This window comes from Hipposideros armiger, unplaced genomic scaffold, assembly GCF_001890085.2.
Source record: "Hipposideros armiger isolate ML-2016 unplaced genomic scaffold, ASM189008v1 scaffold_37, whole genome shotgun sequence".
Taxonomy (NCBI): Eukaryota; Metazoa; Chordata; class Mammalia; order Chiroptera; family Hipposideridae; genus Hipposideros; species Hipposideros armiger.
Genome location: NW_017731387.1, coordinates 5,156,074 through 5,182,201, shown reverse-complemented (window position 1 = coordinate 5,182,201; position 26,128 = coordinate 5,156,074). Strand labels below are relative to the sequence as shown.

At 62.7% G+C, this 26,128-nt stretch overlaps 2 protein-coding genes across 5 annotated transcripts in view; one reads left to right on the top strand and one right to left on the bottom strand.

Annotated features, from left to right (window-relative positions):
- SYT2 (synaptotagmin 2) overlaps window positions 1-10,706 on the top strand; it is a 53,758-nt gene extending 43,052 nt beyond the window's left edge. For 3 of the 4 annotated variants that reach the window (XM_019638035.1, XM_019638033.1, XM_019638034.1), the window contains exons 4-9: window positions 1,017-1,136; window positions 1,426-1,593; window positions 1,943-2,110; window positions 3,252-3,369; window positions 4,258-4,391; window positions 5,326-10,706. In XM_019638035.1, coding sequence (XP_019493580.1) covers window positions 1,017-1,136; window positions 1,426-1,593; window positions 1,943-2,110; window positions 3,252-3,369; window positions 4,258-4,391; window positions 5,326-5,532 — 915 coding nt within the window. In that variant the 3' untranslated portion in view covers window positions 5,533-10,706. Of the gene's footprint in view, window positions 1-422; window positions 689-1,007; window positions 1,137-1,425; window positions 1,594-1,942; window positions 2,111-3,251; window positions 3,370-4,257; window positions 4,392-5,325 lie in introns of those variants that run through there. The other variant, XM_019638036.1, reaches the window with a different exon arrangement.
- A 1,178-nt stretch (window positions 10,707-11,884) lies between these two features.
- The window catches only part of PPP1R12B (protein phosphatase 1 regulatory subunit 12B), a 108,000-nt gene continuing 93,756 nt past the window's right edge, over window positions 11,885-26,128 (bottom strand). The window contains 3 exon segments of the mRNA XM_019638030.1: window positions 11,885-17,031; window positions 24,796-24,846; window positions 25,587-25,634. Coding sequence (XP_019493575.1) covers window positions 16,945-17,031; window positions 24,796-24,846; window positions 25,587-25,634 — 186 coding nt within the window. The 3' untranslated portion in view covers window positions 11,885-16,944.

Here is a 26,128-nt window from a genome sequence, read left to right as displayed (position 1 = left end):
GCGTCTGTCCCCCCGCGAGTGGAGAGGGGGACTCGCGCTAGCACGGACCCGTCCTTGAAACGGCCGAGGAAGACAACGCTATATTGACCTCAAAAGAGGCTAGTGGGACAAAAGACAGGAAAGAGAACCCCACTACCCGGGAGGCCACCACTGGGGCGCACCTGTGGTTTTCTGCCACAGGGACTGGAGGACAAACCTCCAGTGGGGGCGGGGGCGGGGGGTGGATGAGGCACCAGGACGGGGCCGGGGAAGCCACCTCGAGTTGTGTCACAACTTTGGGGCTGGTCGGCCTGGGAGGCCCTTTGACAGCCCCTAGCTGCTCCTTTTGTGTTGACAGAGGCCCCTGTGAGCTCTTTTCCCCACGGGGCGTCCTGGGAGAAATCTTTTACTCAAGGGTGGAGGGCAGAGGGTGGAGGGCAGGGTCTGATATCTCAAGAAGCAGCCAGGCAAGGAGCAAAATGGCCTCTGCATGTGTGTGCACGTGTGCACATGCATGTGTGTGCGCGCACGGGGGCCCCAAAGGAACCTGCAGTGTGTGTGGGGGAGGGACTCCAAGAATGCCGCAAGCCTAGCCCAGCCTGGTCTCCCCAAGTGGCTGTGCCTGAGCTGCGGGATTTGCTCTTACATCGTTTCTTCTCTTCCCGCCTCTGTGGGCTCACCTGCTCCTGGATGCCTGGACCGCGCTCCGGTAGGTTTGCCCTCGGTGGGCGGGGCCTGAGCTGGGGGCGGTCTTAAGGCGGGGCCAACAAGGGCGACACCCCCACCCCAAGAAGCCCTGGGGCACCTGGCACAACGCAAAGCTGGGCCTGGCAGGGAGAGGCAACCCAGACCAGAGCCTCGTGCAGACTCAGGGCAGCGTCTCTGAGGCCCGAGCCACCCCCACAGGCCCCTTGCCACCCCCAGCTCTGCGCCAGGGTCTGCACAGGGGCCGGCTTCACCCCACTGCCCCTGGGCCAGGCCAGGCCGCCCTGTTCTCTCCTTTCAACTTGTCCCTCCTCTCCCTGCAGCCCCCACAGGATGACGACGATGCAGAAACGGGCTTGACGGAGGGAGAAGGGGAGGGCGAGGAGGAGAAGGAGCCGGAAAACCTGGGCAAACTGCAGTTTTCCCTGGACTATGACTTTCAGGCCAACCAGGTGTGTGGGGCTGGGCCGGACGCCGAGCGGTGGGAGGGGCGGGCTGCCACCCCGCTCGGGCTGCCCCTGGTCCAGGCGGGCTCTGCTGCCCACCTGCCCGCCCACCTTGGGCAAGTCCGTGGCCCTTTCAATTTCAGTGACCCCTGTGTTAGTCCAAATTCTTGGAGATGGACATGGGGACCAATCTCGGTCTCCAGCTCCAGCCTGCGCCCACGTCCCAGCTGCCCGCCTCTGGGGAGGCGTTGCCGGAGCACCCCAAGACTCAGGCCCTGCCTCGCTCTCTCCACAGCTGACCGTCGGCGTTCTGCAGGCAGCGGAACTGCCTGCCCTGGACATGGGAGGCACCTCGGACCCGTACGTCAAAGTCTTCCTCCTTCCAGACAAGAAGAAGAAATATGAGACCAAAGTCCATCGGAAGACGCTGAACCCTGCCTTCAACGAAACCTTCACCTTCAAGGTGATGAGGGCCGGAGGACAAGACCGGCTCCCTCTGGTCCCAGTCCCACCGCCGTCCTGCAGACCTTTCCTGGGTCCTTAGCTGGGGCGAAGGCCGGGAACCAGCTCCTTCTGGAGCAGTGGCGGGCTGGACTGTGACCTGCTCGTGAGGTCACTGCTCAGCCTCTTGGAGGAGCAGGCCAGCCCCCCGCTGCTATCCCCCCCCCCCAGGAACCCAGGCTCATCTGTGTTTGCAGACTCGCCAGGAGTCCTGTGAGCAGCGGGACAAGAGCCGGGTCCAGGGACCCGCCCATGGCAGCCTTGGGGGCATGCGAGCCGCCCTGCGCTCCCTGACCTCGCTGTGCCTACAGGTGCCGTACCAGGAGCTGGGGGGCAAGACCCTGGTGATGGCCATCTATGACTTCGACCGCTTCTCCAAACACGACATCATCGGAGAAGTGAAGGTGCCCATGAACACCGTGGACCTGGGCCAGCCCATCGAGGAGTGGCGAGACCTGCAGGGCGGGGAGAAGGAGGAGGTGAGAGCCGAGGCAGCGTGACGGGCGGGCGGGCGGGGGCCGCCGAGGCGGGCGACTGTGCTAGGCCCAGCTGGGTGACCCCGGGCTCCTCGGAACGGGTTCTGTTTTGGTCTCTGCGGGTGAGGACGGACCATCTGCGTAGAGCGTGTAGCGTCCAGTAGGTGTCGGTACCGGGCAGGGGCCCTCATTACTCCTAAGCCTATCACTTAAGGCCAGTGATGCTGGACCCTACCTCAGTTTACCCACAAGGAAAGCCCACGTTTACATTTGTCCTAAAGGACTCCCAGCATGGGGGCTTGTGCTCTCAGCAACTGCTACAGCATTCATGCACTTGTCAGATGCTTACTGAGCACCTACTGGGTGCCCAGGCGTGCGGTTAGTCTCGGCCAAGCCCCGGTAGTGTGCCGGGCAGTCCCTGGCGGTGATGGAGGGGTGGGAAGAGACACGCAGACATCCTTCCTTAGCTGGGGTCACACTGTCTGAGGAAGGGCCTGCACCCTGAGCCGGAGGGGGTGAGGCGGCCCGTAGCTGAGAAGCAGGGACTCTGCGGGGGTGTCTAGGCGCAGAGATATTAGGAGCGGGGAGCCCGCACTCCTGCCTGCCCCCCACACTCGCCCCTCTCTGGACCTCCATCGCTCGCTGGTCACGAGGAACCCTTGCCCTGTCTACGCGAAAGAGGTGCAAGGACAAAAACATCAGAAAAGGGATGTGACGTGCTCTGCATGGAGTGGCCGACGGGGCGACGTCCGTGGGTGGCGGGTGGGAGGGAGGCTTCCGAGGCGCTGTCTCCCGGGCCCTGCACGCAGCCCTGGCTGGGTTCCACGCCTGTTCCTGCCGCCAGCACCTCGCCGAGGCCGGGGTTGGAGCAGGGACGCGCCCGCCTCGTGCAGACCCACCCAGGCACCGCTCGCCCGCCCTGCCCGCAGCCTGTCACTCTCAGGGGCTGTGCTGAGCGGCAGCGGGGGGGCTGCAGGGTGTGGGGGGTCGGTCAGAAGCTGAGAGACCTGCTCGCCATCGCGGACCAGGCCTGGGGGCCGAGGGAGCCGGGCGCGGGGAGCCGGGCTCAGGGAGCCGGGGTTGGCCATGCTCAAGGCCGTGGGGCGGCGGGGGTGACCCCGCTTCCTGCTTCCCTGCCGAACAGCCGGAGAAGCTGGGCGACATCTGCATCTCCCTGCGCTACGTGCCCACGGCCGGGAAGCTCACCGTCTGCATCCTGGAGGCCAAGAACCTGAAGAAGATGGACGTGGGCGGCCTTTCAGGTACGCGCAGAGCTTCTGGCCGCCACTGGGTGGCACCGGCGAGCCAGTCCCCGCCGGAGCCCCAGCCGGTGAAGCCTCACAAGCTTTCCGCCCTGGGAGACAAGTGTCCCCGAGCACCTGTGGGTCCTGAGGGCAGCACCGGGCAGCAGGGGCTTGGCCCCCAGCCCCTCCCTTTCCCTGAAGGCCCCCTGCCTCCTCTGAGTCGCCATTCTGTGCCCCTCTGCATACCCTGGGGCCACGGGAGACAGGCTCCCCCAGTGACTTAGCGGCTAAGGGGTCTGTCTCTTCTCGGGGAGCGGAGGACGTGGACAGGGCTCTCCCTCTGTGACGCCACCACAGTCTGGGACACTTCTCCAGGACAGGCTCTGTAGCTCGACCCGGGAGGGGGCTTGGGGAGGGGAATGCTCTGGGCGGGGCTGCCCCCCACAGGTGGGAGTTCTGGGGGCCCGGTGGCGGTGGTGTGCCTGCTGCCTCCGCCCTACCTCCCTGAGAAGTAGCTGGCGTTTGGGCTCCAACGAGCAGGGTTGGCTGCCAGCCCAGCCCTGTCACTGACCACTGGTGTGACCTTGGGCAGATGGCATCCTTTCTGTGGGCCTCGGTTCCTCATCTGTAAGGTCTGGGTTGGTTGGGTGGGGGGTGGCAGGTGTGTGCTGTCCCTTCGCAGCCTCCCCTGCCCTGCCTGGGACAAACATCACCAAGCCACCCTCACACTTTCTGGCCAAGACCCGACTTAGGTTCAGGGACGGCCCTGACGCCGTGCTCTGGCCGCCAATCCAGTGGGGACCGTCCTGCCACCCTGAACTGGACACCTATTCCGTGTTCTTTGGACTCGGAGGCCGCGGGCAGCCTGGGCTGACGGGACTTCTGGGCTGGGGTTCCCCCGTACAGACCCCTACGTGAAGATCCACCTGATGCAGAACGGCAAGCGGCTCAAGAAGAAGAAGACGACGGTGAAGAAGAAGACACTGAACCCGTACTTCAACGAGTCTTTCAGCTTTGAGATCCCTTTCGAGCAGATACAGGTGCTCGGCGGCGGCGGGACTGGGTGGGCAGAGGGGGTTCCGGCGGGCGGCGGGGCAGGTGGCCAACACGCTGGGGGACAGAACCACACTGGTGGATATGAAGACGGAGCAGTTCAGGTGGGGCTCCGGATCTTCGTCCTCAAGGATGAGCCCGAGCTGGAGGGCGGCAGGAGAGAGGGACCGAGGGTGCCGGCCGGCCCAGCTGCTCACCAAGAGCCCCTGATCTCCGCCGCACACCTCTTCCTTCCAGCACCCCTGCCTTGGTCTGGGCCCCCGTTATCCACTCCCCAGACCCCTGTGGCATCCAGCTGGTCTCCCTGCCACCAGTCCCACCCTCCTCCACCCCCATGCCAGGGTTCTCTGCTACAATACCCAGGCTGTGCCTCGTGGCCCACAGCTGCAGGAGGTCCCGCTGGCAGCCTAAAGGATCAAACGCACACTGTACAGCCGACCCCACCCACCTACCAGCCTCATCCCTTCCTCGTCGCCTCACGCTGCACTTCATAACACCAAACGCACTCGTGTCTCTGTGCCTGTACCCAGGTGCCCTCACCTCCCAGTTCATAGGTCACCTCCTCTGAGTTCCCGTAGTATCTTGTGTTTCCCTCCCTATGTAACCTTCATCGCTTTCTTTGTCTTGTAAGTTTCGAGCATGTGTCTGCTTTCATTAGAGGCGAAATTCATCCGCTCACTTTTCTTCACAGCCCTCTACTCCCAAGCGGCCGAACGGGGCCCAGAACACAGTACGCGCTTAGTAAATGCCTCGGGTCATTTCCAATAGGCACGGCCTCTGCCTCCAGTAGGTTTTGTCTTAGTAGGGGCCTGATGGGCCTTGCCTTCCACTCCTTTGGAGGAGAGGTTGATGGAGGGGAGAAGTCAGTCATGGGAGGCCCAGCCTTCACCTGCCAAACGCCCCCTCCTGTGTTCCTTGCAGAAAGTCCAGGTGGTGGTCACCGTGCTGGACTACGACAAGCTGGGCAAGAACGAGGCCATTGGCAAGATCTTCACGGGCCTGAACTCCACGGGCACGGAGCTGCGGCATTGGTCCGACATGCTGGCCAACCCCCGGAGGCCCATCGCCCAGTGGCACTCGCTCAAGCCCGAGGAGGAGGTGGACGCACTTCTGGGCAAAAACAAGTAGGCGGCGCGCCGCGCCCGCGCGCCAGGACAGACACGGACGCGACCCAGAGCTATCAATACCTCAGTTACGCACCCTTAGAGGTTCCCCTGTTCATTTGTCTGTGGTCGTGTCCTCGTTTTTCCTTCCTTTTTGTCTTTTTAAAGACCGACTTCCCTCCGAAGGCTGTGAAGAGAGTCCCCTACGTGGTGACAGAGAAGCCTGGCTCTTGTCGTCATCCCAGGAGCTGCCCGGCTGCATGCCTCGTCACGGTCCCCACTCCATCACAGCTTCACTTAAGCACCACCCGAGTGAGGCCCTCTTTTGGTAGAAAGTTGCAGCACTTCCTGTTTTTTGAGCGTTCTGGACCAACAGAATGGCAGCATTTCCTGTTTCCTGACAAAGAAGGCAACACAGTGGCCAAAAATCCATGTGTGCACGTGTGCGCGCGTGTGTGTGCGCGTGTGTGTGCATGTGTGCGCGTGTGTGAGCATCTCTCCGCGTTCCCGGAATGAGCCATGGACGGTGAAGCTGTGAGCGAAGAGAAGGTTCTTTGGGGACCCGCAGGTCTGAGTGGAAGGGGAGGTCAGCGTGTGGAGAGGGCTCAGGACCCTCAGGTCAGGTGGCGGAAGCTCCCTTCTTCCTTGTGGGTGGCTATTTGGGAGGCAAGGTGCAGAGACGAGATTTGTGCAGAGCAAGGACCGAGGCCCTGAGGCCGTCATAGACTTCCTGCTGGCGGCTGTGGCTGCCCCGCGGGGGCTGTTCCGGGCACATTCGTGGACGTGAACTCTTCGCTAGATTGGTCGGACGCTAACAGGGACGCCAGTCCCGGGTCCTCACTCTTGTTGACAGTTAATATCTAACTATGAAGAAACAGAAGACCTGTTACCCAGACAGACCAAAACGAAGCTTCTGGCTCTCCGACCCCTCCAGGGGGAAAGAGACGCTTTCTCCCTTGGCAGAACATAAGCCTGCAGGCCATTCGCTCGCTCCGCATCCTGCTTTTGCTTGTGTTTTCTCTTTTAATCTAAGTGGAGCAATGCTGTCGGAAGACACGTCATCTGTTCAGAGCCAGAGAGCTGTAAGGAAGGTTTAACTGTTCTTAGTTCCCCCCGAGGCCCAGGTAAGAAGGGGGAGGACGGTGGACGGATGGCGGAGATTTCCTGGGTAACGTAGACAGCAGCACCGAGAGCGCCCTTAGTCCCACCTCTCCGCCCTCCCTGCCAGGGGCTTACGGGCAGCTGGCATGGCCCCGCGCAGCCCGCGCGGAGGGCTCACCCCGCTGTTCCTCAGGGAGGCTTCTCTCTGGGTGCCATGAGTCAGGGGGCCTCTTTCCAAACGGGCGGTGGGGACCCCTGCTAGGGTTTCTACCCCACGCTCAGGTGTGTCCCGTTCCCTGTTCACCTTCTGTCCCCAGCACTGATAAAAAGCCATATATATGTTAGTCAAGTTTGCACTGAGTCCCCTTCCAAACCTTCATCCAGGCAAGACGTCGGCCCCACACGGCCTCAGGCCGGCACCGCTCTGCCGGGCCGTCTCCCGGCCTGGCCTCCCTCCCTGCGGCCTCTCCCTTCCGCCCATGAAGCCCCCCGGCCCTGGCACTGCGTTCACGCACAGCGTCCCCAGGAGCCTGGGGACGGGTCTCTTCTTCCCAGCAAAAGTGGCGGCACGTCCTGTCCTGCCCCATCTGGGCCACCTCAGCTTCCTGTAGGCGCCTGAGACAGATGGACACTGTTGGTGAGAATCAGGCTTTGAGGACCCAGCACGAACAAGGTGCAGAGTGTCTTTTGATTTTACTGAACGAAAGGAGAAGGGTGTTTGGTCTTTGCTTTGCTACCTTGTCCGGTTGGAGTAGGGGTGAGGAAACAGAGCGGGAAGCCGGGCTCAGCCTCGCCCGCCTCACAGGGACCCGTCTCTTTCTTACCAGTGGCCTGGGAAGTCGTTACTGGACCCTGTGTGCACCTGTGTGTGCACCTGTGCACGCACGTGTTGTGTACACGTGTGTGCTGGCAGAGGTTGTAGGGCAGTAGGGCTCCTGCAGAGGTGGGCATCAGAAGTCGCTGGTCTCTTCTCCCCTCCCCAGAGCTGTGGGACCTTGGTGCTTTCTCAGGGTCTCCCTCGCTCAGCCCCTCCCCTGCACCCCACACACCGTACCATAGACCCTCTGCCATCACTCTCACCCCGTCCCGTCAGCCTTCCTCCCTTTCCCGGGCCACCTTCTCCTGCCTGGAGGCCTCTCCCATGAGCCACGTCCAGCCATTCCAGAGCCCAGGGCTGGCCACTGTCCTGACAGGGAGGAAAGGGACCAGCAGGCATCTCTGGTGGCTTGGGTGTCCCTGGGCCTGGAGACAGGCTGGGTTTTAGTGCCCGGGACCCACCTGTAGGGGGCAGCCTTGAGGGATCCGAACCGGTAGCTGAGAGGTGGGGTGTTGGTGCCAGGAGTGACCGGGTGTGCAGAGCAATTCCCTCCCGGGCTCCGCGGGTCCTGGGGTGGGCACGTGGCCCAGCTGAGCCTTCCTAGCCGAAGGCACCTGTCTGGACCGTGGACAGGGCACACACACTTCTGTAAGTTTTCTCCACCCGAGGGATGACGTTACCCGAACCGCAGGATGTCATGCTGAACCCTCACTGCCACGCAGGATTCTTTCTGAGGCCCTTAGGGAGCTGGGGCGCAGGCCCCAGTCTATTCCAGGGACCATGAAGCCCAAACCCAACCACACCCAGAAACTGGGGGAGGCCGGGAAGCTGCCTTCTTTCTCCTTGCGGAGCATTCCGGAAGGGAGACCGCCTCTGCCAGAGCGACAGGCAGATGTGGCCTGTGGAGATGGAAGTTGAGGCTGGGGGCCAGGGAAGGGCTAGGGCCGCCCCGACAGCGAGGAGCAGTGGCTCCAGGGGCCCCTCAGCGGAGGCTGAGACCAGTCTCAGGTCCCGGAGACCGTGCCCCGCTTGTCCTCTGCCCACTCAGTTTGGTGGCTTCGCTGACCCGGGGCCTCAGCGGGAGGGGTGTGGAGCGAGGGCTCGCTGCAGCCCCCAGCCGAGCAGAGCGGCTGAGGACCCTCCTCTGGGGTCGGGGATGGACGAGCCGCACTCTAACACCTGGGTTAGGCCTTGGCCTCGCCCAAGATCACACAGAGGCTGCCCCTCGTGTGTCTCCCCCCAGATGTAGGCGGACACTGAGCCGTCACTGCCCGCCCGCCTGCGCTCGGCCCCTCTCCTGCCCTGTCCCCCCTGAGGCTGGCCGGGGCCCTCAGAGTCCTGGGGGTGGTGGACAGGGAAGCGTCTCAAGGTCTGATCTTGGGGACCCAGAACCCCAGGACACCGTTGCCGGATTTGGCAGATAAAAAGACAAGACGCCCATTCATCTTTGAATTTCAGATAAACAACAAATGATTTTAAAGTAGAAGTCTGTCCTGGACACACTCTACTAAATGTGATTTGTTGTCTGAAATTACACTGTGGGTGGCCTTCCTGCGTCTTCCGTGGCAGCTGACCCCACGGCCACTTGTCCCCTCGCCCTCCGTCCCAGGGGCCAGACTGGTTGCCAGGGGTTTCACGTCACCTGCTTTTTGAGCTGCAATACTGAGAAGGGGACACTGTGACTTGAAGACACATGAATATACTTTATTTTTTAAGCAACAAAACGAGAACCTTCTGAAGCCATTTGAGCCTCGCCCGACCCTCCACGTGCGTTTAGTTGCATAAAAGACGGCAGCTGTCGGTAGCGCCGGCAGCCAGCCTCGCTCGTCCCGTGCATGTCTCTGACTTCTGTAAATAGTGCATGGCGGGTGCCGACCCCACGCCACCTCACGTCCCCCACCCCGCCCGGCCCCAGCGAGAAGCCCCGGTGCGCGCCGCCACCTGCCCCGCCGTGGGGACGTTGGAGGCCGGTCCCCGCCAGCTGCACATCCGTCTGCGGGGCCGACCCTCGGGGCAGCGAGCTCTGTGTCCGGCCTGCTGTCTGGCGTCTGCTTCACCCACTGTGTGAATTAACTGAAAAGCCATAAAGGGCTCCTGCCGGGACTGGCTTGCCCCCTCCCAGGAGCCCCCGCCCTGACTGGCTCCCCACAGAACACACGCGAAGGGCTTGTCCGCTCACCCTCCGGCGCTCAGCCTGTCAGGAAGCGGACGGTGTCCAGGGCCCTGGTGGAGCCTCAGGAGATGTTGCCCTGGCAAGCCGGCTCTCCCACCCCGCCCCCAAGGTTTGACCATCCACGTCCACCTCCACCCTGCGGTGGGCAGGGCCCTGGTGGCACGCCACCGTGTTGGGTACTTTCTGGGGCCTGTGGGGTCAGGGTCCCTGGATGGCAATGGCGGGGGGCCTTGGGGGACACCGGAGGCAGCTGTGGGTCTTGCTCCTCTCACATGGTTCCTCCTGCAGTCGGACAGAGGGCAGCCCGCGCTGGGATGGGCATGGCTCAGGGGACACCCCACGCCTCCCGTCAGCGCCCCAGGGCAGCCCTGTCAGGTGCGCCTGGGGGCAGAGGTGGGGAGAGGGGGGCTGGGGACTCCCGGGGTCCCAGGTCATCATGTGAAACCAAGGGGGACATGTAGCTTCCAGTGTGCAGCCCCTCGCCCCCCGGGACCCGACAAGTTCTGGGAACATAGAAGGTGAGGCCTGAGTGTCTGGCAGGCGTGCCCGGCAGCCAAGGTGGCTGGAGGGCTCTGCCCCTCACGAGGTTCGATGCCTGAGCACACAGCGCCCCAGAGAGCTCCTTCCGAGGACATGGAAGGGCGGGGAGACCAGGGGCTGTGTCTGAGCCGACCGGGTGCTTGGAGAAGTGGGGGGGGGGGCGCAGGGCTCGCTCTGGTGCCCGCCACTCTCCCCCCACGGCAGAGTGAGGCCAGCGTGAGGGCGAGTGTGTGTGCTGAGGCCGAGCGGGTGACTGTGGGGTGTCCCCACCCAGCCTTCCTCACCAGGACGACCTCACAGAAGCCTGACCGTCCTGCCCTGCCCCCCATCCGAGGACTTGATTTGCTGCTTCCTGAGAGTTTCAAAAGCAGGGCGGGCAGACCCTCGCCTGCCCAGGTCGCCCCAGGAACCCCACCTTCTCGGGAGGACACACGCCAGCCCCCCGCCCCCCGCCCAGCTTGGCAATGCTCTCCACACCCTCGTGTGGACTGTTGTTCTTGTCTGATCTCTTGTCAAATTATTTTGTAATGAGCTGCGTCTCCTTATTAAAGAAATGAGCTGAAAGAAACCTGGGGGTGGGGTGTCTCTAGTTGTGTCTGCTGGGCGTCCCCGGGCAGGGGAGGGGGTGACAAGCAGTCTGGGTGGGTGATGGGCACACGGTGTCCCCGTGACGGCTTTCCTGGGGAAGGGCGGTGGCGGGGCCGGGTCCCTTCTGCAGAGCTGGGCCTGGGGACACGGGCACGTTCTGACCCGACAGGAGGCTGGCGCTGAACCTCATATCTCTGCTTCACAGGCAAAGCCATCAGGGACCAAAGACGGGGCTTCAGGGTTTTTAGGGAGAGAGCAGGGTGGCACTGTCCCCAGGCCTGGACGGGGTTCAGCTCTGTCCTCAGACCCCACTTCAGCCTGTGGACCTGTCTCCTGGCCCTGAGGCAGCAGGGGCCCCAGCTCAAGCCGTCAGGTCCCAGCACGAGGGCCAGTGACGGTCCTGTGGCTTTAGTCCCTCACAGGGAGGCCGGGTGGCCGTCCGGCAGGGTCCCGGCTGAGAAGGTGCGCGCTCGTCCGTGGCCTCGGGCCCGCGAGGGTTCACGTGCCGCCAAGAGCCCCTCGCCTCACACACGCTCCTCCCGCTCTGGGCCCAGGACAGGTCTGCGCGCTTCGGCCGTGACATCGTGTGTCTGGGCCACACGCCACTGGGTGACAGCAGGGCAAAGGAATGTTTCCGCTAGAGAGGAGTCTCCCTGTGCTCGCACCACGGGTGACCGGGGATTTCCGCGGGCAGAAATGGGGCTGACGAGAAACCAGACCCGCCTGGGCCTGGCCCTTGTTTTGAGTTTGGGTTTGACCTCCAGTAATCCCACGCAGCCTGTTCTCGTCTGGAGCCTTGGGGCAGTTTTATTCTCCTGAAGCAAGTGGGGACCGTCGCGTGTAAGGCAGGGGCTGAGGGGACACGGCCACCTCTCCGGGCCCAGCGCCCTGGTCACTGAGTCCTGCTGTCTCAAAGGAACAGCCACACCCCAAGTTGCCGGAAGCCGGAGCCCTGATTCCTATCACTGTCGAGCCTCCAATCTCGGCTTCTCCTGGGCCTGACTCGGGGACCCTGTCAGTGACGGTGACCCCCTTGTCCCCGAGACAGGCAGGAGGGCGAGGCCACCGGTGCAAGGATGACGACGTGGAATGCAACGGGCGCCCCCAGACGGGAGCCTATAAATCCCATCCCCTAAACAGTGAAGCCAGAGTCACAAAGTTAAAACACAGTTTTATTTACTGATTTATAAATACTGTTGTGTTCACAGGCATCACAGAATGTGAATGTTACTATTCCCAAACTTTCAAACACTATACTTAATAATACTATATAACAACCACCAGTAAAACAAATTCATCTCAGGGTTGAAAGGCCACTCAAAGTCGCATAGAAGTACATTCAGTTCACAAAGCGGGCCTGGCGTCCCCGTCCCCGTCCCCACCCCACCCGGGGCGTATTTACAGCGGGCTGCGGTGGGGGGTGAGGGCGAAGCGGGCGGAGAAAGACACGCTCCCCTCAGGTGGGAGAGGCACTGAGACCCGCGTGGTTCTCAGAAGCCCTTCGCACCCCGTCAGGGAGAGAAACCAGAGCCAAGCCTGAGTCCGGAGCCACTGTCCTCCAGGACGGGGACGCAGGGTGACACGCTCCGTCCCTCTTCAGGGAGACTAGGTGCCAGCCAGGTGGTGGGCTCAGGAGTGCTGGCCTGAGGGGCTGCTGCCCAGAACCTATGCCCGGTGCTCGGTGCCGCCCACCCGTGTCCCTCCTTGGCCTGTCACCTGGCCTCGGCTCCCCTGGGGACAAGCTGGGATCTGCCCCAGGTTTCGGGCAGGTGTGTGGTCCCGGACACTCAGGTGAGGGCAGTGAGTGGTGTCCAGCACATGCGCCTCCCAGGACCTGCTCCTGCCCCCGAGTCTGGTTGGTGGGAAGGTTCGCGGCCCCCAGACAGCAAGCCTCCCGGGCTCAGCGTCCAGATACACCAATGGTCAGATTTTTTCTGCGAGGACACAGTTTCCACCTCTCAGGACGAGGCCCGAGCAAACCAGACATGCTGCCCCTGGCCCGGCTACGGGGACCTGGGGTCGGCCGGGTGTCACCCCGCCAGGCAGCTCTGGTCTTGGCTGGTTCGTGGAAAACCTTCCCGAAAGCACCATCAGCTCCGAGTGAGGAGAGCAAGGAATAAAGGGTGTGGGGGCGAGACAGCAGGCGGCGTGTGTCCTGGAGGGACGTGAACATCCTGAGGGGCCACCCAAGCACGAGTTTACTAGACGCGCTGTAGGGAGTCTGGGGGAGAAAAAACAGGACGTTTGCTCTGGTGGATTCACCGCCCAGAATGGGACACCAATGGACTGGACGTGGCTCAGAGAAGTGGCTGTGGGGCTCCAGGACACCCAGACTTGCTCTCCAAAGCTCCCGGTTGGCAAATGTGGCTGCTGCCACAGGCGGCTCCGGTCGCCAAACCTCTCAGGGTGAGCGAGGCCAGAGTGCTGGTCAGTGGGGCCTACTTGTCACCAACACTTCTCCCCAAGGATGGGCTCCACACCCAGGTTTGGTTTTGACCCTCGGCCACAATTCTCAAAGGGGACGTGCACCTGCTGGCCGGCTCTCAGCCCCCGAGACCACCCATTCCCTAGGAGCTGACAATGGCATTTCCTGGGCTGCAACGGAGCTGATTTGCTTTCCAATCTAATCAGAACAGAAGCATCAATACCATCCTTGCTAGGGTCTGCCGCTCCTGAGCAGGTCGATCGCCATCAGGGGGCTGATTAAAATCTCCGACGCGCTCCCCTGCTCCGGAGACCCCTCCTGTGCAGGGCCCCTGCCCTGTCACCTGATGTCCGGTTCTTTCAAGCCCTGTGGACCTGACTCTGCAAACCCCTCCGGGCCCCCGGCATCCTCCTCCGGCCTGCTCTAGGAAAGGCCATCGTAAGCGGCGTGGACCCCCTGACTCCGACAGCGCTTGGGGCCGAGGAGACGCTCGGTGGAGCCCCAGGCTGAGCTCTCACTCAGGATCATTCTCTCGCTGCCACAGGACCGAGGTCTTGGCCTGACAGCTGTGCGCCCAGAGCTGGGGTGGCACCGGTATAAAGAGTGGCTCGGAGGGAAGGACGCGGCACACAGATAAGCTCGGGAACCGTGGCTCCCCCGGGGCGTGGGCCAGGACCCACTCCCGCTGGCCTGCTTGCCGAGCCCCGTCGGCTTCCCCTTTTGAGGAGCGAGCAGGCTGGCTGCGCTGTGAAGCGCGCTGCCCGCATGCCACCTCCCGTGCTGGCGGCCTGGGCTGCCAGGAGTCAGGGCCTGAAGCAGGCGCCTGGCTCAGTTTCCTTTCCCTCAGCTGTGGCTCATTAAAGCCCCTGGTGGTCCCCACACATGTGTGGGACCCACAGGCTGGTACGTGGGGTTCCAGCCTCCTTGCTTCCTGAGTGGAAGGTCCAGCAGGCGTATGTCTCATTTAGGGCGGGGGGAGGGGGGAACGGCCCCAGAGATGGGACACCTCCCTCACCAGGGGCCTCAGAGCAACCAGGGAATCTAGGAAGGTGAGCAAGGGGTGGGGGCCCCAGGGAGCAGCAGATGCATCCTGCAGTCGCAGATGAGGGGTGCAGCCCCAGGAACCCTCAAAGGGGCCCACCCCGCGGAGGGTCGGCCACAAGTCCAGGGCTCGGCTGCTCTGTACATTCTTTACCGGCAACACCCAGGCTGCACTAGACACAGGGCTGGGCCAGGTCACCACGCCCGAGCGGTCTGGGAGAGGGGAGAGCCCTTGGGACGCCGACGGGCGGAGTAGCTCAAGTCCAGCCAGAGACTGTGCACGGCCAGGCACTCCTCCGGGGGTGCGGCTGGGCTTTGGAAATCAAGTTAATGAGAACAGAGGGTGAGGAGCTGAGCTGAGAGCCTTCTCCTATCCCGATATTCATGCAAAGACTGAAGCGGCAGGCCTGGGCCCACGCCGTTGGCCTGAGCTGCTGGGCTGCTGCAGTGTCTGAAAAGCGGGTGAGGGCGGGGGCTGCAGCCCCCGAGGACGGAGCTGAGGACACGGCTTTATTCTCTGGAAGGACAGCGGGATGGAGCCCATGTGTCGTGACGAGGGGACCTCAAGTCACCAGGAGGGCCTGCACTCTCACGGTTCTTGGCCAAAGAACCCAGTATTCCTGAGACTGAAAAGCTAGTAACTCTTTCATCACGAGGAAAACTTTCTGGCAAGAAAAGGCATCTTCACGAGGGAGGGGCCAGGAGGGGAGAGTTCTGAGAACCTGTCCCGCGTTTGGAAAGGCACAAGCAGGTCTGAGGGAGGCTGGGGCCCTCCAGCCCCAGCGCGGTGCACGGGGGAGGGACAAGACGTCTTCCTAACAACTCAATTTTCTTTTCCTGAGCAAGAGGCGGCCGCCCCCCATCCGTCCCCCAGTATCCAGGACGTGCTGGCAGAGTCGGTCAGCCGAGGATTCTCCCCGAACGGAGGACACGACCCATTCCCTGAGAACTGAGCTGACGGGCGTCCAGGACAGCCCACACCCCACCAGTAGAGCTTCTCTCACAAATCGGTCAAAACGGTCGGGAACGGGAGAGAAGATCGCGTGCGCTCCAAAAGCGGGGTTTTGCCAGAGGAGGCTTATCTCCTTTTCTGGAACTGGGGTCTTGAGTTACAGCTTCTGGTGTGAGAGCACGTGACGTTTCGGAAGGCCGTGGAGAACGACGCGGACTTTCTCTGGAAGGAAGTGACAATGGCGGACCACACCGTCCTGAGTGCCACCGGCCACCCCTAGCGAGGAGGGTTCCAACGAGCTGCACACTTACAATAAACCGGTCAGGGGCTAAAAGGCCCATAAAAGCAGATACTTCAAGTATTAATACTGGGTCACCATCAAGAGCCAGGGGGTGAATTCTGTGCTGCCCACGGGGGTGATCTGCCCAGGCCCAGGCATGTTGTAAAAGGGGCCAATGTCTAGAGGAAGACGGCCCAGATGTGACAAGCATGAGAAGTATGCCACCAGGAACCCGTCGGCGGGAAGGGAGATTAAGGGGCGGCCCCCAGGGCACGTGTCTGCTGGGCTGTCACACCAAAGCGAGGCACGGACACCACGAGCGCCCGCCGCAGACCTCGATTTGTCAGGAAAAACTTGCGGTCATTAGAGCCGCCCAGTGTCTGCGTGGCAAATGACGGCCACAGAGGCTACCTGGCCGTGGGTGGCAGCTGTGGTGGCGGGGGGTCCACGTGGCACAACAGTGGGAAGTTGGACCACATGCCCGCCGGGCCCTGCTCTCGGGTTCCGTGATGCCCCCGTGGGCTGAGGCGTCCCACACCGTAGGCCTTTATGAGGAAGTTACTTCTGCCGGCGGCTGAGAAACCTACCCTCTCCCCTAAATCTACACACCAGAGCCTGTCAGTCACCCCCACCTCACAGCACGACGGGCTGTCCCCTTCTGTCTTCTCTGGCATGAGGCTGCAAGTGTCCATGGGTGCTTGCACATCTTCCCCTCCTCCTCCACGCGAGAGTCCCCCTCTCACCAAGCTGCCCCCCCATGCCCCCTTGTGATGTCATTTCTCGAGGACCAGGAGCCAGAGCTAAGAGGACAGGGCCAAGGCAGGGAGGCGGCTGGGGGTCCAGAGCCCCACCTTTCTGCCAGCGTCTGCAGGGCCGGCTCGGCCGCCACGGCCTGGCCTTTCAGGGAGGGGCTGGGGTGCTGCCACCAGCGCAACTCTTCTAGTCCAGAGCACCCCAGCAGAAACTGTGCTCCCTGAGGGCCAGCCCGCTGGGACCGGGTGCTCTTTTCTGCCATCTACACGGGGGCGCACGGTGGTGGAGGGGCAGGAGAAAGGAGACTGAAGGGGTGGACAGGCAGGGCCGCCGGGGGCCGGAGGAGCGGGTCAGGCGAAAGCTGGCTCCTGAGCGGTGAAGACTGGCGGAGACCTCCACGCACTCGTGTCAGCTTGGAATCTGCCAGCAGCAGTTCTTCCCGTGCCCTGCTGCCTGGGTGACGTCCCAAACAGGGGCCTGCAGTGGCCGCCGTCAGACTCACCTCCATCGGACAGCGGCAGCCAGAGGCTGGCGTCTGGGCCGAGGCCGCACGTGTCTGCCCCATCCGCTGTGGACAGGTCGCTTCTCCATGTGGCGTGAACGGTCAGTCAGGCTTCAGTTAAAACTGTCCCAGGACTTGGCGTGGGCGTGCGGGAGGCGCTGCAGGGGCTCAGGGACAAGTGTCCTTCCAGCCCACACGTCCCCTTCGGGTTGGGAGGCATGGGCTGGAAGCGGGGCTGGGGCGGCGCAGGCCCCCGGAGCCCCTTCTATTTCGACAGTTTGCTGATGACTCGGATGAGAGCGCCGTTTTCGTCTTTCAGCCTCTGGTTGTCGGATTTCAGTTCTGTTAACACCTGTAGGGTGATGAGGAAGGTGTTAGACCTGACGCGACCAGGCCAGGTCAGCTCCTGGGACAGCTTACGGAGGGGACTGTCACCACCCTTCTCCCAGGGGTGAAATGCCTGAGCCGGTAATGCTGGGCTTTAGGGGGACCACGGCGCCTGTGGACACCTCACTTCCTGGTGAGGAGGCTTCACATCTCACATTGCGTATCCTCCCACTGAGGTCACCTCTCGTCTAGAGAAGTTGGGGACAGTGCCAAGGTGAGCTGGTGAGGACACAGGGAGGGGTGAGCAAAGAGTTAGGGGGGACACTGCCTCAACCCCACCAAAACCAGGCACGTGCAGCGGCTGTGCGCCCAGCGGGGGTTAAGGTCCTGTGATGGAGCTACGTGTCCACGTCCACCACAGCCCAGGGCGCTCCGATCGGCTCAGCACGGAGCTGTGACGTGCAGGGAGCGCTGGGTACGCGTTCAGCCCCTCAGCTCCCCACTGACAGGCACCCAGCGGCCTCAGGAGGCCTTGCTCACCGTGGACGAAGCTGTCCACCCGCAGCGCCAGGGCGGTGCTGTCATTCTAGGAAACGGGCTTTGGGGCGGGATGGCGATTTCCACCCCATTCGCTCTGCCACCTCGGAATCCTGCAGAGCTGTCCAACTTGGGGACCAGAGGATCCATGAGCCCCAGGCCCAGCCTGACGGCCGGGTCCCCATCGGTGACCAGGCACTCTGACAGGCGAGGGAGCACCTGACCCCCAGTGGGTTTGGCGGGGGTTACACGGTGCACACGGCGTCTGTGCAGAGCTCGGGGTCAGGGGGCCGGGCGCTGCTCATCCTGGCTTGGTGAACCGCGCAGGGAGCTAAGTGACCGACAGGACAGGGCTGCCTCCTGTGTGTCCTGCACACAGGGACGTGTGTGCATCAGGAACCTGTGTCAGGGGAAGGACCAAGCGCCTGAGAGGCCGCACACTGGGGGGTGCTCACGCTCACGGGCCCAGTACGTGCTCCAGGGCCCAGCTGCTCAGTGGCAGAGCTGAGCTGAGCCCACGTGTGCCCGAGTCCAAGGTCATGTCCTCATTAGAGGTGGCGTGGGAGGGGCGACAAGCCACTGGAAGTGCAGAGGCTGAAATGCCAGCACTGTCACCAACGCTCTGTCACCTTGGGTGAACCACGCAACACGTTGGGTTTCTGAAGCATCAAGCCCTAGCCCCTCAGAGACTGGGGCGTCTGTGAGACCCACAGGCATAACGGGCGCGAACGTGTCTGACCTGTGGGTTCCGTGGATGAGGGCGGGCGGGCAGGTGATCTACAAACTTTACTAAGAGGACTTGACTCCAGAGAACACGAACACCCCACTCAAGCCTGTCCTCCGATCTGCCTCTGCTCCCTCCGACCAGTCACAGCGGCGCCGGTGGGTTTCTGCCGCGTCCCCATCCCTGTGGCCTGACCACCAAGATGGCCTCCGCGCCGCACCTCCCACCGGCACTGGGCCTGCAGCCGGGCACGGGGGACACTGACAGCCGTGTTTCCACAGGCCGGGAGGAGTAACACGGCGACGACTGCATTTCACGGCCAGCAGCTCATCGGGTCACATCTGAGCTGCCCTCGTCCTTTTTAAATGGACAAACAACTCAGCGAACTTTGGGATTTATTTCCACATTAAGAACTCAATTCTCTGAAAGGCAGTTGCCCAGCTGCGACCTGCTCCAAGGGGCATCTTAAGGGAGCATCGCAAAGTCCCAGAAGTGGAAAGCAGAAACCAGGGGAAAGCCTCACCCCCGACCCACTGGCGCTGGCATGACAAGAGCACAGAGCGGGCGGTGGGCTCGAGGGTTTAGGAGCTTCGGAGCATCAACTCCCAATTTCTACCTTCCCATTGTCCACGGTGTGAGGTGCAGGGACCGTGGCCAAGGAAACGTGAGCACACGTTTTCTCGAACATCGCGTCTTACAGACTCTGATGAGGGAGGTCAGAGGAGGACAACACAGGGTCCCGAGGCTGCAGCGCCCAGGGGGCTGCAGGGTGACAGGGACTCGGAGGGGGAGCTGCCTGAGCTGTCTGGCTTCCGACCACCTGGCAGGTGGGAAGTGGCTGGACCCCACGACGTGCCCCGAGATGGGCATTTCCTCCCAGGATTATAGAAAACAAACCCAGAGAACCGAAGGGCAGGCGGCACCATGGATGACCACGCGCCGGGCAGCGTGCCCACAGTGGTGGGATGTCTTGGGAGGCAGGCCTCCCGCAGAGCGGGGACAGTGGGGACAGTGGGGCTGTTGCCAGGTCCTTTCTGCACTGTTTGGACCCTCATGGGGACGACTCACACCGCAGTGGGTCCAGCCTTGGCTACCAAATACTGTGCGATCGGGGCAAGTCACTTGACCTGGAACGGGCGTTTCATAGTCAGACGACCGCTCTGGGGGAGAGGTGGTGAAATGCACGTGCAGTGCTGGGCACAGCCCCTGACAGAGGGCAGGGTGCCATGTCTGCTAACGCGGGAGCCACGGTCGGCTGCGTCCCAGCTGCTACACCGTCTCGCACCAAGACAGAAACTAAAGAGAACTGGGGCAACTGCTGGGGTCCCGAGTTCACCCGAGGTCAAGTTTCTGGGAACCGTGAAGCTGATTTCAAAGTGCGGGGTTTGAGCCCCCCGGGGGCTCCGTGAGGAGGGGCAGGCCGGTGGCCCCCCGCTGGGTCTGGGTGCTGGCAGCACGCGGCAGGGTACTTGCTAGGCCTTGTCGGTGGTTCGGCTGCTTCAGGTCAGGGGCTACGAGCTGCCAGCTACGACCCGAAGGGACAAGCAAACAGGCAGAAAGATGAACAGGCCTTGGTCAGGACTAATTTGATTGTTGCTGAAAATTAAAACCCATTTCAGAGCGAAACTGCTCAGCAGTGGCCCCGCCACACCATCTCGGGTCGGAGGGCAAACACCCGTGAGCTTGTCTGAGACCCACGTGCAGGGAGACGCTCCCGGTGGACCATCAGTCCCGTCTCCCCATGTCCTCTGCAAAGCTGGCCCCATGAGGGAGGGCCTGCCTTCTGCCTCAGTCCACACTGCAAGGGGGTGGGGGACACATCCTTGGGGCCTCAAGATTTGTGACCGAGATGAGGGTGGGAGGACAGAGGGTGCCCCCAGATCTACCCGGGTGCGTAGGAGCTGGGTTTTGCTGGCAGCTGGGCTGGACCACAGCAGCTCCAGCCCCCCGATCTGGCATGTTGTCAGATGTGGGGGGGCTGGCTCTGCCTGGTCCCCAAAAGGCCATGGTTCTCAACCTGGCTTCACAGCAGAATCAACCAGGAACCCTGAGAAAATGCTGGCGCCTGGCTCAACTCGGACTGCTGGCTCTTTGGGGCGTGGACCTGGGCACCATACGTGCTGCCAGCCCCTGCCCTGGGCCACCCCAGGCCCAGCCCCACTGCTCTGGGGACCGGGCTGCACTTGGGGGGCTGACTGAGAAAGCGTGACCTCAGTTTCACAATGGCTGCACCAAGGCGTGTGTGTGTACGCAGGTACGTGTGCCCTTGCACACCTGTGCAGCCGGGTGAGAACGCCCGTCTGTCTCTAGGGCCAGCAAGGTCTCCCCCGCCTCCCCTGACGTGGGGTCAGCCCCGGCACCTTCCGTCCGTGACCGACCTGTACAGGAACCTGCGTGGGGCTCTGACGGAGGGGGGAGCCCAGGGCTCTGGACGCAATGGGAAGGGAGCACCTGCCTGGAGTGGAGCAGGAAGGGGGGGCAAGGGCTAGAGCTCCTGGGTCTCCGAGGCCTCCATGGATGCTGAGAGCCTGGCCACGACTCGGGCCAGGGCCCTGTTCTCGGCCTGCAGCTGCTCATTCATCTGCTTCAAGGTTTGGATCTGTTTTAGCTGGTGGAGGTTCTGCAGAGTGAAACACGGAGGGGACAGACAGACGGACAGAGAGACAGACAGACCAAGAGATAAAAGTAGGACAGATCACATGACTTTTGTTTGTTTTGGGGCTGCATGCACGGAAATGCAGGAGGAAGAGTGGCAGGGCGAGGGGAGCACAGCGGGCGGGGCCGGCGTCCGGCTCTCAGCGGCCACGGGCTCTCTGCTGAAGGTCGGCACGGGCACAGCACCAGGCGCTCTGTCCAAAAGGACATCTGCTGGCTTTTCAGAATGGCAGTCCGCACGTGGCGGGGGCTCTGGTGGAGCCACGGCCTTGGGAACTCGTCCCATCACTGGACCAGACGTGAGGACTCGGCGTGTCCTAAACCCACTGCTGCCTGAACCCTCCTCTGCCCCCGACTCCCGCCGGCTTCCTTTCTGGGTCCTCTTACCTCAGTTATCTCTCACCTTGAAAACTAGACAAGGACAGTAAGAGAGGGTCTGCGGTGTAAGCGCTTTCCGTGGCATGGCACCTGCACACGGGCACCCGGCACCTGCGGTGTGAGCGCTTTCCGTGGCGTGGCACCTGCACACGGGCACCCGGCACCTGCGGTGTGAGCGCTTTCCGTGGCGCGGCACCTGCACACGGGCACCTGGCACCTGTGTGCTCGGGGGAAGCCGTCACTTGCTCCAGGACCCAGGCCCTCCAACCGTGTGCCTCACGGGCTCACAGCTCCCAGGCCAGCCTGGTCCACGGAGGGGCCGTCCACACGCAGACTCACGCTCGGGCCTACGGCTGAGCGCTCGCAGTGCAGACACCAGCGGTGTCCAGGGATGGCATTCCTCACACCCCACAGGGACCCCAGAAAGCCACCAACAGATGGCCTGCCTCCTGTTACTTGTCCTCCCTCAGTGGACATCTGCACTGACCCTGAAACTCAGAAGAACGATTCCATTATGGGGACAGGACTTCCTAGATGCAGGCAGACAATCCATGGGCTGTGCTGACCGCAGAAAGGCCGCGAGGACCAGAGGAAAGGCTGTCCCGCCATGCGGACGAGAGATGGAAATGAAGGGTCAGAGGGGTGACAGTCGCCAGGATGAAGCAGCGAGGGCATGGATGGACGGAAGGACACAGTGAAAAGGAAACACAAGCAGAGACAAACTGCTGAGTGTCCCCAAAAGGGAGGACGACCAGCTCGGAAAAAGCTGGGGCACGACGAGTCCTGTGTCGCCACCGAGGGGCAGGGGCCGGGCCGCTGCCTTCTCTGGGGGAGGACAGAGCAGGGGTCACGGAGCAGCACGTGGGAATAGCGCGACGGGCTTGAATGGACCCCATTCAAGGGCCAGCGGAAAGTCCCGGGCTCTCGCCCTTCCGGGTGCCGACACCGGACCAAAGCGAGCGACAGTCTGGGTCACCGGGTGCGGTGGCCCGTGTCGCCCAAAGAACAGCACCAAAGCCGCGAACTACGGAAACGGCTCAGTCTGACATGTGAGGACGAGCAGATCGAAGTGGGGGGCTCCAAGGTTCTCAGCACCGGGGAGCGAGGCAGGGGGCCGTCCAGCAGAAGCTCCGGAGCAGGCAGCACTCAACAGGCTCGGAGCGGGGGACAGGCTCAGAGCAGGGCGCGCAGGGCTTCGGGTCTGCACGAGCTCACGACATTTCCAGAGTGGGACCAATTACAAGTAAAGCAGACGGGCTGCGGGGCCTTCATGCAAGCGCCTGGGGGGCTGCTGGTGGGGGCTGTGGCACAGGGGCCACAGGGGCCACCGGGTCCCGAGACAAGCACAGGCCAGCGCAGCTCACACGACACGTGGGCGCAGAGCCGACCTATGACCTGGGCAGGTCACACACCTCACCCTTCCAAGTCCAGGCCTTTCAGGCACACGGTGTCACAGCCACAGCGCCACACCTCACGGCCCCCATCCCCCCTGGATGTGCCACCGGATGTGTCAGACTCAGAAACACAGGGCCAGAGGCACCCCGCGTCCCTGAGCTCCTGCTGCCTCGGGGTCACCCATCCACCTGCTCCCGACTGAATATGCGCCAAGCACGGGTCCGACTGGCCCTCAGCTCCACTGGGTCCCGGGCTGGACGAGCCCGTCACCTGCCCTGCTGGCTGGCTGCCTGAGCAGGGACCCTGGCCGCGGGTCACCACATGGCGCTGGCGAAGAGCTAGGCGGCCTGGAAGCGCTTTCTCAGCCGTCTCCGGGCGGCCACACCATTTATAACGCCTGTCCCTGCACATCTGAAGGTTTTGCCTCCAGAGAAGGCACAGACACAGATGCCACAGGGCTGGTGCTGCCGGGCCACCTGCACACCTGCCGCCGGTGCCGACTGGGGCAAAGGGTAAGTCAGGGGCCTTCGGGCAGGTGCTCCCCGCATCTGCCAGCGTCTGACTGAATGGGCGCATTTTTAAACTAACACAAAGCCAGTCTCACCGTGAGTGCACCAGCTGGTCTGGGGCCGACACAGCCATGTGACTGTTTAAACAACTGAATTTAAAGTTGGCAGCAAATGACTCTGGACCGAGGGCAGACACTGCCTCGAATCCCAATCTCTGCTCAGAAAAGCAAGGAACTTGGGATCTAGTTCAGGAAGTCCCAGCCGGACGGGTCCCACGGCCGCCACCTGAGGGCAGCACACAGGGGAGGCCCTCGCTGTCCCCTCTGGGACGTCGTGGGAAGGACTGCCGCAGAGGACGAGGCCAACACACAGGGGCTGCCTGAGCTCCGTCAGAAGGCCGCAGGTCTGGCCTCACTGCTCCCAGCAGCACTCTCGCCATTTTGTAGTGACCGCTGCCAACGGCTGCCTCACAGCAGACGGCGTAACTCAAGGGGCCCCACAAACAGAGGAGAGAACGGGGTGCGTGGGGTGGTTTGGGGAAACTGGAGAAGCTGAAGGCAGACTGATTTTGCTGCTAGGGGAGCTAACCACTGAGCATCTCTAGTTCTCGCTGTTCTGAATTGACTTCAAAGGCACGAAGCGTCGCCGTCTGAGACACAGCAGGCGCTGCTCGGGTTCTGTGGGATGGTGACCTTGGGACGGTGAGCACAGGACGAAGGGCAGGACTTGGCATGCCTCCTGCGTTCTGGAACATGAGCCCTGGCCCTCATGCAAACTCGGACCTTGTCAAGTCCTGCAAAGCTCATTTCAGTGAACAACCAAGCGTCTCCCCACTGGCACACTGGAGACCCCTGCCCACAGACAGGCTCCCGGGTAACCATGTGCCACCAGATGAGTGCTCAGCATCTCACATCTGGTGAAGTGCGGTCCCGGAGGAGGAAGGCAAGCTGGGAAGGGCTAAGCGGCCGCAGCCTGCGGCATCATGCGGCGAGGCTGGGTGCTCCCAGCACCCCACAGGCGGCCCCGAGCAGCTCTGCACCCCCTTCCACAGCAGGGCCGACTCCTGTGGGTAGACTGCCAGTTCTTAGCCGGACAACAGTGGTCCACCCAAGGGGACAATAAGGGACGGTCACTGCAGTGGGAGGCAGCGAGGGCAGTGCCTGTGGCCCGAGCTTCTGCAGTGGGGGAGCGCCCAGCTCCCGAGTGTTTCGGGGCACCGGGCGGGCGCTGCTGCACAGTGGGGGGGGGGGGCTGTGCGTCCTGCCAGGCCTGCGGTGGGCCGGCCGGCACCCTGGGCGCCTACGCTGAGGCCTGCAGAGCTGCAGACCCCCCATCCAGCCCTAGAGGGTGAAGCCAGGGCTGCGGAGCCTCAACAGCTCGAGCCGGGCTCGCGTCTGTCCAGCCTGCCGGATGGCCCGACCTGGCTGCTCTGCTCCCAGGGGCTTTGAGGCGGCCGGGTGGACCGGCTCAGGGCGCTCTCGGCCTTCCCACACGCTTCTGGAAGGGTCCTGCGCAGTGACCGTGGAGGGGCCTGTGCTCCGCTGCTCAGCCCTGGCAGGGACCCCAGGGGGGAAAGGGACGCAGCCCGTACCTTCATCTCCTCCTCCATCTCGGACATCTTCCTCTCCAGGGCACGCCTCTCCTGTGGGGAGACAAGCGCACTGCTGAGCATCTGGTGGGCTCAGAAGGGAGCCCGCCCGCCGCCAGGGGTCCCGCACACCACACCCAGGTGTGACCAGCCTCACTGATAAACCGCATTCCTGAGCCTCCCACCAAATTAGAAGATGGGCAAACGGGAAGAGACCAGGGCACTGAGCTAGAAAGCACGGGATTTCAAATGTGACCAGGACCCTTGCTCACGAGGCACTGTCACCTCCGGGCATGCTCTCCCCAGTTCCCAGGGAGCCGCCCGGCGTGCTGGGACTAGACGGAGAGCTGACACCATGTCTGTGAAGCGGCAGACGCCTCCCTGACGCTGCCCGCACGCTCCCCTGTCCCTGTGTCACCCCAACCCAGGCAGACTCCTCAGTGGATGAGGTACCAAGGAGGTTGTCACAGACCAAGGATCATGTGTGCATGTGTGTATGTGTGTGTGTGTGCGCGCGCGCGAACACATGAACGTGTGCAGATCTGCTTACAGGCAGAACAATGACATGATGACCTTCCCTGCGCCCCCAAGACTGGAATGTGTGAAAAGCACTGACCGTCTGAGGAAGCCAAAGGACTAGCAATCAAACTGCTGTCCAGAGTCAGATGGAAAGAATTTATTATCGAGCTGGAACGGAATGTGGCAACTCCCGCCTCTTAAGAAAAACTTTCCCGAGGCCCGAGCAGCCAAGTTAGAACAGGAGAGGGAGGTGGCCGAGGACGAGACACACGTACCCGCTTCTCCACCTCCAGCACCGAGGACCTGTCAGCCTTCTCTTGTCTCTGCCAGAGCGAGGAGAGGAAACACCGTCAGTGAGGCTGTCTCAGGCCGGACGTCACCACCGGCCGTGCACACAGATGCCGGGCTCGGGGCCTGCACGGTGCAGGGGCGCCCGGCAAACAGGGTCTGGTGGCCCCCAGCCTAATGTCACGACCTCTGCAGGCTGCGGGGTTCCCTCCGGGCCGGAGGGCAGGAGCAGCGGTCCCTGACACTCGAAACAGGCACGCTCAGACCCCCCAGCAGCTCACTGCGGGTCTGCGGTTCCCACTGTGTCACACCTCCCCGCGGCCTTTCTGTGAGTAACGTCATCGCCCAGAGGAAAGGAGCAGTGGCTTTCACACGGTGGCCGGCTTCCAGGGTCCTCGAAGCCCCCATGGGACCGGCGGCCCTGAACACGCCAGGTCCACTTCTGCTGTTCGTACACGGTGCTGCCGGACAAGGGACGGCTAGGACTTTTCTTTCCAGCACCTCTGACTTTCAGTGTAAGTTCGCAGGG